The sequence below is a fragment of the Amphibalanus amphitrite genome, unplaced genomic scaffold (genome assembly GCF_019059575.1).
Source record: "Amphibalanus amphitrite isolate SeventyFive unplaced genomic scaffold, NRLGWU_Aamphi_draft 001028F_arrow, whole genome shotgun sequence".
Taxonomy (NCBI): domain Eukaryota; kingdom Metazoa; phylum Arthropoda; class Thecostraca; order Balanomorpha; family Balanidae; genus Amphibalanus; species Amphibalanus amphitrite.
Window position 1 is genome coordinate 16,222 of NW_024882522.1, and position 18,594 is coordinate 34,815.

Sequence of the window (18,594 nt, forward strand, 5' to 3'; positions counted from 1 at the left end):
TGCTCCAACCAATCTGACTACCAGCGGCACAAACACAAGTTGGTCAACAGGTTGGTTGAGAGGGGATACCCTAAGGATAAGGTCAAAGGTGAGCTTCGTAGAGCAGACCGTATGAAACGAGAAGATCTGCTTAGTGGGAAGGGTCAGACACGACGGTCTAAGGAGCATGATAGGGTCCCATTGGTAGTAACATACAGTAGCTACCTGCCAAACATTAGGGGGATCATGCACAGTAATAGACACATTCTACACAGATCAGACAGACTGAAAAACATATTTCAAAGAGACCCGATGGTGGCGTATAAGCGTGGAAGGAATCTAAAAGACCTTTTGGTACATGGCAAGACGAGGAGGGCACTTACAACCCAAGGGAGGCAGGACTGCGGGAGGGACTGTGCAATCTGTCAGGTGTTTTATGAGGGTGACTCAATACCAGGAGTGGGAGGGCCCGTACACTATGACAAAACCATAGGGTGTAGGTCATCTAACCTGGTGTATGGTGTCTGGTGCAATAAGTGTGAAAAGGTGGTATATGTAGGACAAACAGGCGATACAATATATGCGCGTACCCAGCACCACCTTTCATCAATACGGTGTAGGAGGGAGGGCAGGATTCCCGTGAACCGCCACTTCTCAGGAGGGGGGCATAAAGAGGGCGACTTTAGAATAATCGGTCTGGAAAGGACATGGGGGAACTCAGAGGACCGTAGGAAATTTAGAGAGATGAGGTGGGTGGGACTTCTGGGAACACTAAGGGAAAGTGAAGGAGAAAATGTCCGAAAGGAAGGGTAGGTGGGAAGGTCTAACCCAAGTGCATCTCTTCCACTTCAGGTGTTGCAAATTATTAGTTATGTACAACCGTCAAGCCCAGTTAATGGGTATTCTGCATTGCTTTCGCCGTCTGCTCTTTATTCTGTCGAATTATAGTATGGATCCAGCTGCTGGAGGCACATAGAAATATTGGATCCTGCAAATGAAAGGACAAAGTGAAATTAGATGTGATTATTTCGCTACGTGTTTTTAAGTGTTTTTGTACCCATCTTTATCGTGTTTGTGTGCCATTATTGTCGAAAAGTGTGAACGATACGCCGATTTATTATTCTGACGAAGATATAAGCATATACATATATCGAAACGTCACAAACGAGTCTGTTCTCTATTTTATTATCGGCATTGGTCTGTTAACTACTATATATATATATATATATATATATATATATATATATATATATATATATATATATATATATATATATAAACACTTCTTTATATAACATGTTTCCCTAGTCATGACGTATCGAATGATATGTTACTCGCCTATACTTGCTCAGGTCAGGTCAACCGTGACCTGAGGTCAAAATTGAGAGTGACCTTAGTAGGTCAAAATACAAACCATTTGTTTCACATTTATTAGAGAACTGCAACGGCGTTTACCGTTTCAGGCTATCACTATCGGTTCAGAAGTTATTGACGCAAAAGTGATGTTACTAAAAAATACGCTTTTAGATTTTTGACTCCTAGCGCCTCAAATATCAAAAATAGCTAAAATCTGTTGGTAGCTGTTCGAAAGGAAATTTCCTCAGCTATCAGCTGCTTTTTTCCGTTTTGCTCTGACTTTCCTAGATACTGAGCTAGACCTCATTCTTTGAAAACTCTGCCAAATCGGAAAATTTTGGCTTTTTGTGGGTCTCAAGTGTTTGTTTTTTTTTTTCGTTTTTGATAAAAAATGTCTACAATGTAGTTCACGTTGAGAGCAATCCAATGCCGCTTACCGGATCAAAATCCGTCCATTAGTTTCCGAGATCTCAGGGGGGGGGGCCGAATCGGCCCCCCGCCAGTTTCTTGTCCCGGCGGAGCCCGCCAGGAATAGGGTGAAATCTGGTCAAACCAATGTGCGCCAACCAGTTTTCTCAGTAATTCAGTGTTCAAAAAAGACGTTTACAGTGAGGGGCAAACTTTTTGTTGTTGTAAACGTTCCAGCACGTGAAATGATGCCTGGGCTGCCATTTTGGGCCCTTCAAGGTTGTGAGGGCTCTCGGAGGCCAGCGTGGGCCTTGGAACCTACGTGGGTAGCTTGTAGGGTAGTTGCATATTTTCCACCAAACATCGGATCGGACTGCTCTCGATTGCATGCGGGTGACCGCTACTGCACGTGTCATGTGCGAAACGAAGAGGTGTCAAGTTTGTTCCCATTGCAATAACTAAGCAAGTGCCGGGTCGATTGCGCTGAGACTTGGCATGTGGGTATGGTACGCACTGGGTAATGCATTTTCACGTGTCCACGATCGGGGTGCTACTGCAGTGCACGTGCGCACGTGCAAACTGTAAGGGTGAAAGGATCGCTTCCAGATCTGCGGAGATTGGCTGGATGTTGACAGACCTGAGTGAGGGTGCAGTCGACCTGCGCGGCCGGCCGGCCGGTCGGTGGCAGGCCTCGGCTGGAATGGTGCTGCGACTCCATCTCGTCCGTGTACAGCATCACGCGGAAGTAGATGCCTGGCAGGATGAAGAGCACCAGCACCTGCCGAGATGGGGCACAGGCCACGATCCGATCAGGCCCGAGTACCATGCACAGATGTGGAGGTAACTAGCCATCAGAATGACCAAACTCTAATAATGCCCGTCAAGGAGACAGCCCATATTCCCTATTCTGGCCTTAGCCGTATTCAGCTTAGATACGGAACACCTTTGATGGACTTTAACCTTGCAGATAAATAGGATGTTGGTAATGACGTGGGATCATGGATATTGACTATTGAGACACGTATGCGGTAGGTATATGCGAAAAGTAGGTACGCATGTGCACTTACCCTCTATGTAAATAAACATAAACCTCGAAAAAATAACAATGAAGACTGAAGAGGTATGTAAGTACAGGTCTCGCGGGTTTTAGCGGTAAGTTTTGCACCTAGGTAATTTAGTGTACTTCAGGCTATATCTTCGTCGTCTTAAGGTTTTAAGTGTTGAAGATGCGATCGACTTATTGGGTAACAAGCCGGCCATGATCGTTTAAAATGGCTTCATCGTAGATCGATTAGTTTCTGAGATATAACCGGAAATGTAAAAGTGCAAAACCTACCGCTTAATCTCGCGAGACCTGGCGATTGGAGAGCCACAGAGCGACCTCGGCGTAGGACCGGCGTACCTCTAGTTACTAGTACATACCTCCATAGTATCATCTCGGGCCGATGTCCCTACTCCCTACCACAGCGCCATCTCGGGCCAGTGTTCCTACTAGTGATGTCAATTACGGAACTTCGGAATACCGATACCAAACCATTAACCAAATACCAACCAAAACTGCGAGGAAATACCGAAACCAAACCGACTTGGGAAAATGAGGGAAATAGGTACCAGCTTTTTTTCCGATTTCTTAGCCTCTTATACATCAGTGAGGGTTCATGATACCAACAAAATACCAAACACATTACGATTCAAATACCAAATACCAAGTTGGTATCGGTTTGGTATCGGTATACCAAAAGTTGGTATCCGATTGACATCTCTAGTTCCTACCACACGGGCCAGTGTTCCTCCACACTCGACTGGCGACGCGGGACCTGTGTCCTGTAGCGCACACCAGGACCAGGTGCATACACGGACTATCAGAATAAATGATGTAATTTCGATCGCAACAATGTCGACTCGTCTATTCAGATACTGCTTTGCAAGTGCTGCTACAAGGTGGCCCGCAAAGGACGTTAACCCGCGCACCGACGGGGGTCTGCGCCAACTTCGTACCGACGGGGGGGGGGCGGATGACCGCCCCCCTGAGATCTCGAGAACGAAGCAAGATAGCGACAAGCGGTAGACGGCATCGGATACGCACGGACAAGGTCTACAATTTTTATAAAGGTCATTTTCAGGTCAGGTCAAAAATGACGTCACAGAGGTCAAAAAGTCAAAATGGCGGCGCTAGATATGGCGAGTTTTTCTCGAATAACTTTCGAATTAGTCAAGATAGGAACAAACAAAGGGCAGCATCGTGATCCTCTCGTCCATCCGCATCGAATGATATATATGTTGACCTCGAAAGGTCAAAGTCAAAGGTTGACCTCAGGTTACGTGACCTCGAGGTCATCATGTATATCATTCGATGCCGCTTGATGAGCTGAACACAATGAGACCATCCGCGCGGGCGCGGCTGTATCTTGTTCCTGTACGGAGTTATTGGCAAAAAACCTTTGGTGACCTTTGATGACGTCACATGACCTTACAGCTGCCCAACAGCCAAACAGACCTCAAGGTAGTGAAGGTTGATCGTATAGAAACGGTCACGAATGAAGCACATTAGAGTGGCGTAAGGTTTAGTTCAGTTGAGTGCACTGAGTTTAGCTGGGTCCACTGAGTTCAGTTAAGCCCACTGAGTTGAGTTGGGTCCACTGAGATCAGTTGAGCCCACTTAGCTCAGTTTAGCCCACTGAGTTCAATTGGGTACACTGGGCTTAGCTGGGTCCACTTAGCTCAGTTGGGTCCACTGAGTTCAGTGGAGCCCACTTGGCTCAGCGGAAGCCCACTGAGTGCAGTTGGGCGGCTCACCTTCCAGAAGACAAACGACAGCACCAGAAAGGCCACCAGGTCGGCCAGCGTGAAGCCGAACTGCCTGATGAGCAGAGCGTTCAGCGCCCCGGCCCACGAGAACGGATTCAGCAGAATCTGCGCTTCGGGCGTGAGGTTGATCATGATTTCCAGCCTGTCGGTCGGGGGCCAGCCGGCCCCAGCTGCCGACATAGTTACCGGCGCGGCTGACCGGCCGGCACGGCTCACTGCCTGGGCTCGCTCCGGTGCGGCCGAGCGCTCCGGTTATACCCCGGCCGCGCGCCGCTCCGGTGCCTCGGCCGAGCGCCGATCTGGGTGGGAGACTCAAGCTGCACGTCGAGTCTCAGTGCTGGTTTGCCGCTGGCAGTGGTCTCAGTGCTGGTTTGCCGCGGGCAGTGGTCTCGGTGCTGGTTTGCCGCGGCCAGTGGTCTCGGTGCTGGTTTCAGGCGCGGCAGTCGGGCCCACCGCTCGATAGCTGGGTAATCGAGCCGGGTCTGGGCACGCCCCTAGCAACGCTATCGTAATTCTTCGCATTAGAACCAATGTAGAGTTTCAGCTTTGGGCGGCTCCATTTTCAGATTAGTCGCGTCGTTATCGGCGCTGATTCTGTTCGGGTGTCAGAAGTAGAACTGCATTGGTCTCGGCACTGGACGGCGGCCGACCAGTCAGGTCTCCACTCGCCAGGGCCCAGTTTCACCAAGTGCGGTTAACTCAGTTTGAGGTAAACTACCAAACTACCCCACTACGCAACTGCAAAAAACGTCCCTAAAATTGGGTTTACCGCACTTGGTAAGATAGGGCCCTGGGCCCAATCTCACCAAGTACGGTAAATTAACCCGCGCCGGGCCGGTGCTCTGAGATTCCGCGCCGGGCGGGGGTGTCTGAACACCCCCCCTTCTATATCGGCTCCTGGGCCACGTAGCGACACGCGGTAAGCGGCAATCGAAAGAACGTCCAAAATAAGGACGAAAACACTTCGGTCATTTTTTGGGTCAGGTCAAAGGTCAGGTCACCAGAGGTCACTAAAGGTAAAATGTTGACTATTTCAACATTTTGAAAACTGCCAGCGGCTATCTCGGGAACCGATAGAGCTACAGCGCCGCGGAAAAGCGCATTCGATAGCCCTTTTACAGACCTTTCTGAATAATGTTCTCAGATTTGACCTCAGGTCAACGGTTTAGCCTCCAGAGGGCAAAAACTCCAAAAATAGCCGTTTTTACGAAAAGCGTTTTATCGGCAATAACTTTTGACTCAAAAGCGCCATGACATTACTTTTGCCAGCATCGTGTTCCTCTCGTCGAGACGCGTCGAATGAACTATAATTTGACCTTGAAAGGTCAACTTGAAAATTTGACCTCAGGTCAAGGTCATGACCTGACCGGAAAAGGTCACGTTGCATATCAGTCGATCCGCCACGTCGAGCCGAACACATCTAAGGTGTTTTCAGTGCTCTAGCACGTCTCTATCAGAAGTTATTAGCGAAAAACTGTTAGATTCTGTTCGTGACCTGAGATGACCTCGGGGACATAACGAGGGGTCACAGTTGCTATTTTCCGGTTCAGTGTGTCAATTTTACCTACATCTCGATGTTTGAGAGTGTCTAGAATAGCGTTCGTGCAAAACAGACGCTTTTCAATTTTCTCACATTGACTTATAATGGAGAGGCCGCAAAATTGACCTGACCTTAGGTCACCGATATTACAATGCCGAGATATACATTTTATAGATAATGTTGCTCCAAGCAATCGCTCAAAGTTTCAAGGCAATCGATCAATCGGTGTAGCTAGGACGAACATTCTTATTTTTTTCTGAGGTGAGGTCACTTTGCGTGACCTGGTGACTTGACCTAAGGTGACCTGGGTCTGAAATTTTCACAACATGTGCGGAAAAGATGCACGAACAGGTGTGCCAAAAACGGCGGCGCCCGTTTTTGAGGCCCTTTCGGTTGCATTGCAGAGCCGGCAGGATGATCGGAATTAGGGGGAGACATTGATTTGGACAGACACCCTTAAGAGTCGACGGGCGGAGCCCGTCCAAATGGACAGGCCGACCAGCCCCCCCAAGCACTCTCTGCACCTGGCTACGGGTTGCGCTCCCTCGGTAGCAGCGGTGCCACTCCAAGGGAGCAGCCCGCATGAGATAGGAAGGTGCCTGTCCAGCCTGGAGTGGGAGTTGCGTCGTGGAGAAGGATTTCAGCATCCTGAGGATGGAAACGACGGAACGGAGGGACTGCGGGCGTTCTTTTTCTTTTTTCTTTTTTGTTGGTTAGGTGCTTCGGTCCGTTGGACCATTTCACACCGGTGTGTTTACATGTTGAGTTAAATAAACTGAATGAAGAAACCAGTGAACCTAAAGACTACGAAGAAGTTCCGTTTTAAAAAGAAAAGAGAAGAGAGGTTGTAGTAATGCAGGATAATCATCTCTGAGAATGGTGGGTAGGAAGTCATTTATGCGTTATGTATCCGGCAGTAATCTTTGATTGGTTTAGGGTCTGTGTGATATTTACGACAATGTATACAGTAAAATGCCTTTTGGGCGAAGAACGAGCGAGCGAGGTAGTGAGCCCTGCACGTGCGGAAGGGCGGAAGGTACTTCCAACGGGCTTGTGCAAAGCACTCTTCTAACCGGTTGCTAGCGGTGTGCCAAATTTGAACGCAATTGGCCCAGCCGTTTCTGAGATCTGGAAGCGGCATTCTGCACGTGCGCACGTGCAAACGGGGTCCAAAGTGACTTTTGCACGGCACCCTACTAACTGGTCTTCAACCGTGTACCAAATTTGAGCGCAATCGGTCCAGCCGTTTTCGAGATCTGGAAACGCCCCCTGCACGGGCGCACGTGCAGTAGCACCCAAGTCGCAACACATGGGAATGCATTGCCTGGTGGGTGCCTACCTGTATGCCAAGTTTCAGCGAAATTGCCCCCGTAATTACCGAGCTATTAAAATGGGAACAAATTTGACACCTCTTATTGTTGTATTTTGCACGTGCACTGAGGGTGACCCACATGCATCGAGAGTATCCTATTTTTGGTAGAAGGGATGCAGCTACCCTACAAAAATTACCGCAAGTCAATCATCTAAGCAGTTGCCGAGATATAGGCCTCCCAAAAGCGCTAATTCTGTGGAACTGCTTGAACACCAGCTTGGCTTTTCACGTGGCACGTGCCAGGACGGTCGCCTGGATGTATCAAAAGTAGTCAACCACAGAGTAGAACATGCAAAAATTAACCAAATATCTCTAAAACTGCCAGACATATAGCCATTTGAATGACTGAGAAAGTAGTGACTGTTATTATGACGTCACAATATTTTCGGTATTTGTGCTTGAAATCAGTGAGGAGTAGGTAACATTTATGATACTTATCAACCTCTTCCTGGCTTAATATGATCCTTTACGTGAGAAAAGTCACTTTAACGTGAAAATTGTTTTTCGTTGTAAACCGGTACAATTTGACCTTATTTGACCTTCCTGTGACGTCATAGGTCGAAAAAAATGGTCAAGGCGGTTTCTGTGGTTGCATATAGGTATATGACATGTCTTTATATAGACTCGAATATTCACAATTTAACATGCCATTCCTTACGATTCACGAATTGTTTTCTGATTGGTCGAGGCTGACCTCTATTGCGATGTCACAGGTCATCATCCACTCAGGTGACTATCCACATGCCAGATCTATCATATACAGGGTGTCCCATAGGTTCGTTCTCACCTAAATTTTACGTTTATAGGCTCTCTTGCTTAACCCGGCACCGCCTGGGCTATTTCCGTACCCACATCAGCCTGGGGGGGGGGGGTCGGATCCGACCCCCCCCCCTGTTATCTCGAGAACCAATGGTCGTATCGAGCCCCGCGAGGCGGCGTTCGAAAGGTCTCTACGAGACCTTCCCAAAGCACTCTTAAGATTTTAAGATTGAGGTCAACTTTCGGGTCAAGGTCAGGTCAAAGGTCAAATTCAGGGGTTTTGCATGATTAGGCTTACGGACAGCGGAATCGATAGCTGCTGCTCGAAACTCACCACAAATGACCTCAAAGACCTAGTGAAGGTACCATGTGCGTATAGGGGTCATACTAAGTACGGGTCAAGGTCAGGTTAGGTCACGAAAGGTCACGGTTTTCACTTTCTGCTACATGGGCGTGCGACACATGTTTTATGACTTATTTTTCACGCCAAATCCGATGGTAATGGTTATATGTGACCCCAAGTCACTGTGCTGGTGATAAGTGTGCATTGAAAGCATAAAAAATCGTTTATACTTAACGAGGGCTGAGAAAAAAGGTCAATTTTTCAACTTTTTATTTTTGACATAAAAATGCACTTTTCTAGACGAGCTTTGTCCCAGGAATCTAGTGGTGCCATTTGTTTTCACATGCGATGTTCAGAAGTGCCTCTAATTCGCGAAAATGCTTATGACGTCACCATGCCCTATGCATGTTGGAGCTATTTTTTACAATTTGGGGGTCAAAAATCAAGATAGAAAGTTGAAATTTGGGACATCTAATGTTCTAATAGAGCTCTATAACATATATTCCGTTTTTTTGGAAATTCTCAAAATTTTGGATTTTATTAGCTGTTTTCCAAAAAATATAGTTTTTTGAATTTTTAGGGGTGAAAAACGCATTTTATGGAAAATCCGAGATAGCCATTTTAAAGAACTCGTTGAGCTGCGTCTTTTCATGTTCTTAATTTGCAATTTGCTTAAAACCTCGATTTCTGGCGATTTTTTAAACATTTACCATTTTTTGACTGAAAACGCCATGTAGTTACATCACTAAAATCGATATATCTCAGAAATTTTTGAAAAAAAAAAATTCTTAAAAATTGCACAGGAGACGTCAAATTGATGGGGGAGAAGGTATGCGAAGTTTCAAGTTGATAGCGCAAGCGGTTCATGAGTTATTCAAGAAAAACGGAGGGGGGGGTCGGATCCGACCCCCCCCCCCCCCCAGGCGGTCGCGGGTTAAAGGCACGCTGAACTTGGCTCGTAACTGAGCTTATGTGGTCGCCATGGCTGGTAGCAATATGCTCCACAGTAACTAATTTCTCTAGACAAAATAGTTTTTGGTAGAAAGTCCGCTTCCTAAAAAGACGGCTAACGCCGCAACATAGAGGTCTCTGATACGGGTACGTCTCGGTATTTAGTCGGCACGTGACCATTCGCGACGATTGAGGGTGATTGAAGTCGACTAGTTTGTAGCCAATGTCTGTCGCTAACTGTACGCACAGTCGGTAAGTGACACCGATGATTTGTCGGGACTCAATCACTGCAAGTTTATCCTCTTTCCAGTCAGCCCTCAGGAGTGAGCCATGTCGCCAAAACCGACTTCCCGGTGTACTGTGAGTCCCCTCATGCAAAGAAATTTGATCTAGCTTAAAAACTGAGCTCTTGAGAGCGATCGCCGTAGCTCAATGTTTTGCATCGAAATCGCCCAATATGACGTCACTCTGACGTCATTTCCGGCCGACCTATGGTAGCTACAAACTTGTAATTTTGACAATAAGTGTCAAATTGATGCAGCTAAAGGTACTGCAAGTTTCGTGTTGATAGGTAGGGGAAGTTGGGGTAATTTGGCCGGTGGTGTAAATTGCCCCCCCCCCCCCCCAGTACAATATCTGATAAAAGTGAATGAAATAACTCTTTGTAGTCTCTATTCATTTGTCATGGGTAGAACTAACTCGAGGACATACAGGGTCTTTCATAATGAATGTGATTTCTAAAACACGAAGTTGAAGGTGTTCGTAAATAATAAAATCATAAATTTTGTATTTACCTTATTGCAAATTTCTTGGAATTTCTGTTGATGTAATTAAAACTGCCACACTTCACCAAACTTTCCTTTTGTGCGGACATGATATGCCTCCCCCTACAACACGGGTCAGCTCTTTTTTCACGTAGGCGTTTTGGACGTGGTCGTGGGAAACGGCTCACTGAAGCGCACGGCTGTCCACCGTAAGATTCTGAGACACTTTAAAAGAAGCACAATGTCCGCTCTAAAATGATCACAGGCTTGTGAACAGATTCCAGAATGTCACAGTTGACTGCAAGGAACAATACGCACGAAAGGTCATGTTTTGGGCTGCCGTGGTCGACGGGCGTGTCTTCGTCCACTGGTTCGCTTCTGGCTCATCAGTGACCGAGCCAGCTTATCTGAGGCTGCTCAGTGCTCAAGAAAGAATTCTGGCCTCAAGTCGAGGTAGCGTTCGACTTGAGGTAGAACGCTACCTCAGGTCACTTGACCTCAAGGTCACGTGATTACAAGGTCAGCATGTATATCATTTGATGCGCCTTGACGAGCTGAACACAATGAGACTATTTGCGCGGCTGTATCTTTTTCTGTTAGGATTTATTAGCGAAAAAAAAAACGTTTGGTCAGTCACATGCCCTTAATCTGTCCAATAGGAAATAAGGCATGAAGGTAGTCAAAGTTGGTCATGAATTATGTCATTTATGGTATAATTGACCATGACAACTCGGCCGTCCCAGCAAAGCGACCCTGAGCGCACCGGCCAAGTCGTCCCGCTATTCCCGGCCAAATAACACCACATTGATAGGAAGTTGGGGCAATGCCGGAGTTGGGGCAAAGCCGAAATTCGAGATATTTCGAAAACCGTAAGACATGGATGCCACCTGTCAGTGATGCTCTGAAGCTTAAGTGACTACAATTATCGCATGTTTGTTACGAGTCGTCATTCGGAATACTTCGGCTGTGAGGGCGCCAAGAGCGTTTTCAAGGTACGCGTTCCTTGTACTACATGCGCCTTTGAAGCTGCATTTCTTACTCATTATGCTACCGTTTGTCTGGCCAATTCGGTCAAGTAATCTTCAGCATGTCTTTGCATAAGTGTGCTGCCTATGTGAAATTTATACGGCACGTTGAAAAGTTATGGGCCTGCAAATGAAAGTATGGCTGGCTGGGGTAATGCCGAAAACGTGCAATTACGCACGTTAAAGCACGCTACGTGGACTTGACTGCTGTAGAATAGCAACGCGAATTTTTAGTCACACAAATTACACTTTCAACCGACACAACGGCCTGTTACCTATAAGGAATTATTTACCTGGCATTTTCTTATTATATCACACAACTATAACTTCCAGTGTGCACCAAGCGTCCTCAAGCTCTTAAAACGCGTGTCAGCTTTGATAAATTCTGGATAAAGTTTGAGATAAAGTGGCAAAACATCAATGTCGGCATTCCCCGTAGATCATTTCTCCCATTTTCGGCTTTCCCCGCAGTCTGGGGCAACGTCGAAAAAGTCACTTCTTTGATATTTTTAGTTTGTGCGCTTAACGGTATGCGAATTCATCAAATGCGCCTGGTATGTTTGAAAGGCAAAAGACTGGCCTCTCGAATGACGCCAACAAGAATAGCTTATGTTGTCTACCTTGCGTGCTACGGGCGTCAGAAAAAAAGTATTCGGCGTTCCCCCAACTTCCCCTACTGAAAATTGTTGTCCCCCCCCCCCCCCCCAGAATGGCGCTATAATGTCGGAATTCGTTTACAGCCCAAATACTACATGTTATACAACTTTTTAAAGGTAGTGTGCCAGCTTTCTTGGACCGTATGGAGTTAATGGCCCAGATAAGGAGAACCGGATTTTTAGAACTTATCCATACCTTCAAAACTCATGGAAACGTCTTAAATTCTTCAAATTTTGAGTACCCCAGTGCGAAATTCGCCCCGACGGGTTGTCGGTCGTACCCCAACCACATTTCACACCACTATGAACAATAAATGCACACACTGAAATCGCTATTACCGATATGCTCATCCAATCAAGTTTCGATAAACCCGTTCATCATCAGCTCCTGCGGTTTCGAACACGCCTGTTAGGTGGCTTCTGATGCTCGTCGAGGTCGGAATTTCCAAATACGCGTGGTGCGTCGGGCCGCGCGCTCTGACTTCGGCCAAGAAAAATGTGTCAGCTGATCATTGTCATTTCTGCCACTTGCGCAAGGCCCTATATACCCACTTGCGTGTGGTGAAATGGGGTCATAACTTATGAGACGGCTTTTTCATATCAATTATTTTACATAAAATCATATTTCAAACCATAAATAATGTTCGACAGCCAAATAAAAGAAACAATACCAATACGGGCTTACAGTTTAAGGCTCGACATTGTGTTGTCTACGATTAGACAGCTGATAACTCATTCCCGTACGTCGTATGGTCGTAACACTATAATGACCTTTGCTTATTGTCACAAGTGCGCCGCATTCGCGATTGTTGCCCGACGCCTGTTTGCAGGTGAGCCCACTACAGTTGTTATACATATCTAAAAACCGAAAAACTTTTAGGCGAAAAAAGCACTATTCCAGGCCCATTTTTGATTTTTTTTTGCGATATTAGGTAAAAACAGAAGCTTCTTATCCTAGGAAAAATAAAATGGGAAATCTTTCAAAGGTGGCACACTACCTTTAAGCGGAAGTAGAAGTTGCCATTTTCTAACGAAATTCACGTTTTATTTATTTTGAAGAAAACTATGAGGGGAAAGCTTTGACATACAGGGTCTTTCATAATGAATGTTATTTTTAAAATAGCCATAGCTCAGGTGATACCTACACATCACAAAGTTATTGTCAATACCCGAATGAACTAACAAATCATGGGAAATTATGTGCACATGACTCGCATTTAGGTACCCTTCATCGATTTTTAACTGTATCGCCTTGCTTTCGGACCCAGATTTCGGCCCGCTGACGCAAATGGTGCACCACGCGCTTCACATCCTCCGCGCACAGCATTGCAGCAAACCTCTCCACTGTGACCTGTAGCTCTATGAGGGTCACTGGAAGGGCCTCTGCTTGGGGTCTCCAGACGACTGCCCAAAATCAGAAGTCCATCGGCGAGAGATCAAGGCTTCAAGCTGGCCATGGCAGCTCAGTGAGACGGCTGATCACTCGCCTGTCAAAGTTGCCATCCAACCACTGGCGCCCAGCCGCCGTTGTGTCACTTCAGCGCCGTCCTGCTGAATCCAGCGGCCTTGTCTTCGAGTCAACCTCAGAAATGCGTCAAATATGTCGTAGGACACACGTCATTGCTGAATGTGAAGCTGACTCGCCTATAACAAAAAATCCCAGCCTACAACTAACACCGGCCAAATTGCCCCACACCCCCGGACAAATTAACACCTTACTAAAACCAAATTAACACCTTGCTAGTGCGGCAATTTGGCCGCCTTGCACACCTTTGTAATACGTCACAATTACAATATAATAATCACTCTATCATTTCAAGTTCACTATCCAGTGAAGTAAAATGAATGCGACACCTGCCAGCGTTGAGAAAATGCAGAAATGTGTCGCAAATTTTAAGCTACATCGTTTTCTTTATAAAAAAACGGCCAAATTACCCCAACCTCCCCTACGCTTAGTGGTTTAGAAGATATATTAGAATAGAAAAACGGGAGGGATCATGTACAGCTTAACAGCAAGCATTTCACAACACTCCAGAATGGCCATGAATCGTGGTGTTGGTGGTGCGACGAAACGACCTCCTCGAGTGTGTTACACTTGCATTTACCTACGAAATTGGTGCTAACTGGATGTTCTTATTGGGGCTCGGGTGTAAAAAAGTTATCAGTGCAAATTGAGTTTACCGCACTTAGTGAAACAGGGCCCAGGTCACCAGCTAGCAGGTCCGGCGTCCCAGCAGGTCTCCAGCGAGGTCAGGACTGGCTCGCCGACTGACCTGACAGGCCGCCCACCTGATCTGCAACTCTGCATACACCGAACCAACCACACCAGCGCGAGCCAGGCTAAAACACACCGCCCGGCTAAAACAATGCCCAGTGCCCGGCGAAAACACTGCCCGCTTAAAACATACCGCCCGGCTCAGACACACCCCAACCGGCTCAGACACACCACCCGACTCAGAAATCAGACACACCGCCCGGCTCAGATACGCCCCGGCTCAGACACACCACCGAACTCGACACCACTCGGCTCAGACACACTGCCCCGCCCAGACACCCCAACCGGCTCAGAAATCAGACACACCGCCCGGCTCAGACACACCGTCTGACTCAGACACACTGCCCGGCTCAGACACACTGCCCGGCCCAGACACACCGTCCGGCCCAGACACCCCAACCGGCTCAGACACACCGCCCGGCTCAGACACATCCCGGCTCAGACACACTGCCCGGCTCAGACACACTGCCCGGCTCAGACACCACTCGGCTCAGACACACCGCCCGGCTCAGACACACCGGCCGGCTCAGACACCCCAACCGGCTCAGACACACCGCCCGGCTCAGACACACCGTCCGGCCCAGACACCCCAACCGGCTCAGACACACCGCCCGGCTCAGACACATCCCGGCTCAGACACCCCAACCGGCTCAGACACACCGCCCGGCTCAGACACATCCCGGCTCAGACACACTGCCCGGCTCAGACACACTGCCCGGCTCAGACACCACTCGGCTCAGACACACCGCCCGGCTCAGACACACCGGCCGGCTCAGACACCACTCGGCTCAGACACACCGCCTGGCTCAGAAATCAGACACACCGCCCGGCTCAATAACACCGCCCGGCTCAGACACGCCGCCCGGCCCTGTGCCCGGCTACAGCGTTCAGGTTTTCCACATTTCGTCTCACTTTCATTCGGTTGGGCACCGCTCGCAGGTCAGATTCATCTCCTCTCCTGTCCACTCCTCTCCACACCTATCCACTCCACTCCACTGTGTGCCACACACGCTGTGGGAGCCGGCCGCCGCGTCAGACGGGCAGCAGTGACTGATCGCCGGCCGAGCGCTGCGGCGGGGCTGGGCTGACGGCGCGGCGCAGCTGAGCAGCCGGCGACCCGTTACCTCGGACCGGGCAGGCCCCGGCGGCCGTCACGGCCTGCTGCGTCACCGCCCCGGCGGCCGTCACGGCCTGCTGCCTCACCGCGCGCTGCGGCGAGTGGGCACCCTCACTGACGTCACCGCTGATGATGGCACCCTGACTGACGTCACCGCTGATGGCACCCTGACTGACGTGACCGCTGATGGCACCCTGACTGACGTGACCGCTAATGGCACCCTGACTGACGTCACCGCTGCGGGGACCCTGACTGACGTCACCGCTGATGGCACCCTGACTGACGTCACTGCTGCGGGGACCCTGACTGACGTCACCAAGTATGCGATGTGACCTAGCGTTTGCAATGTGACTATTTTTTTATTATTAAATTTTTAAATTATAATTTAACCGAAATTGGAAAAACCAAAAACAAAATAATAAAAAAATGACATTTTCAAACCACGGTACTGCTTACATTTTTTTTGGCGCGTCTCTTTCAATCCGCCATACCTTGTATTGTAAAGGCTGAGCTAGCGTGACCGTCCAGGAAATTACGTGCGTGATCTGCAGATCCGTGATTGCGAGACTCCGTGACATCGGTTTCTGCTATTTTTCAGAATTTCCGTGAATTGTTGTATGCTGACGTAATAATAACAACTAATAAATGTTTTCGCAACAAACGCTTTAGTTTGCTATTTTCTATACTATTTTATTAATAATAAATTTATTTGGATAATAAAACATCAAAACCACATGTAAATTAAAGAAACAATTATTAATTACGTCACTTGGATTCATACCTACAAAGCGCCACCAAGTGCGCCAACAACTGTCTCAGTCATATCACGCAATCACGCAGATTCTGCAAAAAAGTTCGTAGCTCTGAACTTTATATCGGTACGGAACATCCTGGCCCTGTTTCACCGGTGATAGCAGCACGCTGCTATCACACGTGTCAAATTGGGTTTCCATGGAAACATCAACAAACCATGGCGTCGTCAAACTGTGTGATGTCATCAAATATTGCTGCTAACATCTTCACGGCCGTGCGCAGAGGCGGATCCAGCTCAGAGGTTTGGGGGGGCAAACCATAACAATTTATCGATTCTTTCTAGAGATGTCAATCGGATACCAACTTTTTGGTATACCGATACCAAACCGATACCAACTTGGTACCTATTTGGTATTTCAATCGTAATGTGTTTGGTATTTTGTTGGTATCATAAGCCCTCACTAATGTATAAGAGGCTAAGAAATCGATAAAAAGTTGGTATTTCCCTCATTTTCCCAAGTTGGTTTGGTTTCGGTATTTTGCCGTGGTTTTGGTTGGTATTTGGTTTGGTATCGTATCGGTATTCCAATTTTCCGTAATTGACATCACTAATTCTTTCCATGCATCGTCCATAGGCGTAATGTTAAAATTATGCCGTTGGGGGGGGGGGGTAACTGCCCATTTTGCCCCCCCCCCCTGGATCCGCCACTGGCCGTGCGATCAAACAAATGCATTCAAGGAAACAGCAACTCTGTTCCAAACGTAGCTATGAAAAAGCTCACGGACTACACGAAACGTCAGTAGTGTGACGTCATCACATTACGTCAGCTCGCGCAATTTGATAGCAGCGTGCTGGGCGGTGTTTCACGGGACGCTGCTACCACGCTGCTATCAAATTGCGCGAGCTGACGTTACACTTGTGGTAGTGTTGGAGCAATGGGCCTGTTGATGTTTCCATGGAAACCCAATTTGACACGTGTGATAGCAGCCCTGCTATCACCGGTGAAACAAGGCCCTGACCGTCCTGACTATCCGGCATTTCCTACTGAACGTCCGGGACTGAATCTGCGTGACCCCAGCAGTGTAGCCGACCCTGTGTATTTCCTATCAGCTGAACTTGACCTGCGTACCGATTTTCTGCAAAACCCGCAAACTCGCAGATCACGGACGTAGGATCCCGCATAGTGTAGCTAGACCTTAAAGGTAGTGTGCCACCTTCGAATGATTTCCCATTTTATTTTTCCTAGGATAAGAAGCTTCTGTTTTTACCTAATATCGCAAAAAAATCAAAAATGGGCCTAAAATAGTGCTTTTTCGCCTAAAAGTTAATCGGTTTTTCGACATGTATAACAATTATAGTGGGCTGACCTGCAAACAGGCGTCGGCAACAATCACGAATGCGGCGCACATGTGACAATAAGCAAAGGTCCTTAGGTAGAGTTACGACGTACGGGAATGAGTTATCAGCTGTCTAATCGTAGACAACCACTGAACTCTATAATGTAGACAACACAATGTCGAATTTAAACTGTAAGCCTGTATTGGTATTGTTTCTTTAATTTGGCTGTCGAACATTAATTTATGGTTTGAAATATTATTTTATGTAAAATAATTGATATGAAACAGCCGTCTCTAAAGTTATGACCCCATCTCACCACATGAAAGTGGCAGAAATGACAATGATCAGCTGACGCATTTTTCTTGGCCGAAGTCAGAGCGCGCGTCCCGACGCACCACCACCGCACCACAAAGTATGAGCAGAAGCCGCGCCCAAAGCCAGGGCCCCGGTAACGTGAGGTAGCCGAGTCGGGGCAGCGTGCGCTGACCCAAGCCGGGGCCGCGGCTTTGGGCGCGGTCTACCCCATCCCCGCGGGCAGCCCCGGGCTATCACATGACACCGGGAGGACGCGCGGCCCCGGCTTGGGTCAGCGCACGCTGCCCCGACTCGGCTACCTCACGTTACCGGGGCCCTGGCTTTGGGCGCGGTCTACCGCACCACCTAACAGGCGTGTTCGAAACCGCAGGAGATGATGATGAACGGGTTTATCGAAACTTGATTGGATGAGCCTATCGGTAATAGCGATTTCAGTGTGTGCATTTATTGTTCATAGTGGTGTGAAATGTGGTTGGGGTACGACCGACAACCCGTCGGGGCGAATTTCGCACTGGGGTACTCAAAATTTGAAGAATTTAAGACGTTTCCATGAGTTTTGAGGGTATGGATAAGTTCTAAAAATCCGGTTCTCTTTATCTGGGCCATTAACTCCATACGGTCCGAAAGCTGGCACACTACCTTTAAAGCAGTGGTCGGCAGGTCATTCGGGGTCGTGCCCCCTTTTTGGGCGCCAGGCAGGGCCATAACCCCCACCTACCAGACCCCATTGCTGACACAACCAAGTTTACTGAAATTTCATACAGTCTTGGAACTCTTTGGGTATTTCTGCATTTCCGATGCATCAAATTTAAAACATGACACTTCCTCCGCAAA

At 47.9% G+C, this 18,594-nt stretch overlaps 1 protein-coding gene across 3 annotated transcripts in view; it reads right to left on the reverse strand.

Moving 5' to 3' along the window:
• LOC122369357 overlaps positions 1 to 15,288 on the reverse strand; it is a 28,421-nt gene extending 13,133 nt beyond the window's left edge. The window contains exons 1-3 of one of the 3 annotated variants that reach the window (XM_043344042.1): positions 15,215 to 15,288; positions 4,540 to 5,145; positions 2,381 to 2,521 (exon numbers count right to left, since the gene is read on the reverse strand). In XM_043344042.1, the coding sequence (XP_043199977.1) occupies positions 2,381 to 2,521; positions 4,540 to 4,731 (333 nt within the window). In that variant the 5' untranslated portion in view covers positions 4,732 to 5,145; positions 15,215 to 15,288. Of the gene's footprint in view, positions 1 to 2,380; positions 2,522 to 4,539; positions 5,146 to 15,148 lie in introns of all 3 variants that reach the window. The other 2 variants (XM_043344040.1, XM_043344041.1) reach the window with 2 other exon arrangements.
• Between the last annotated feature and the right edge of the window lie 3,306 nt (positions 15,289 to 18,594).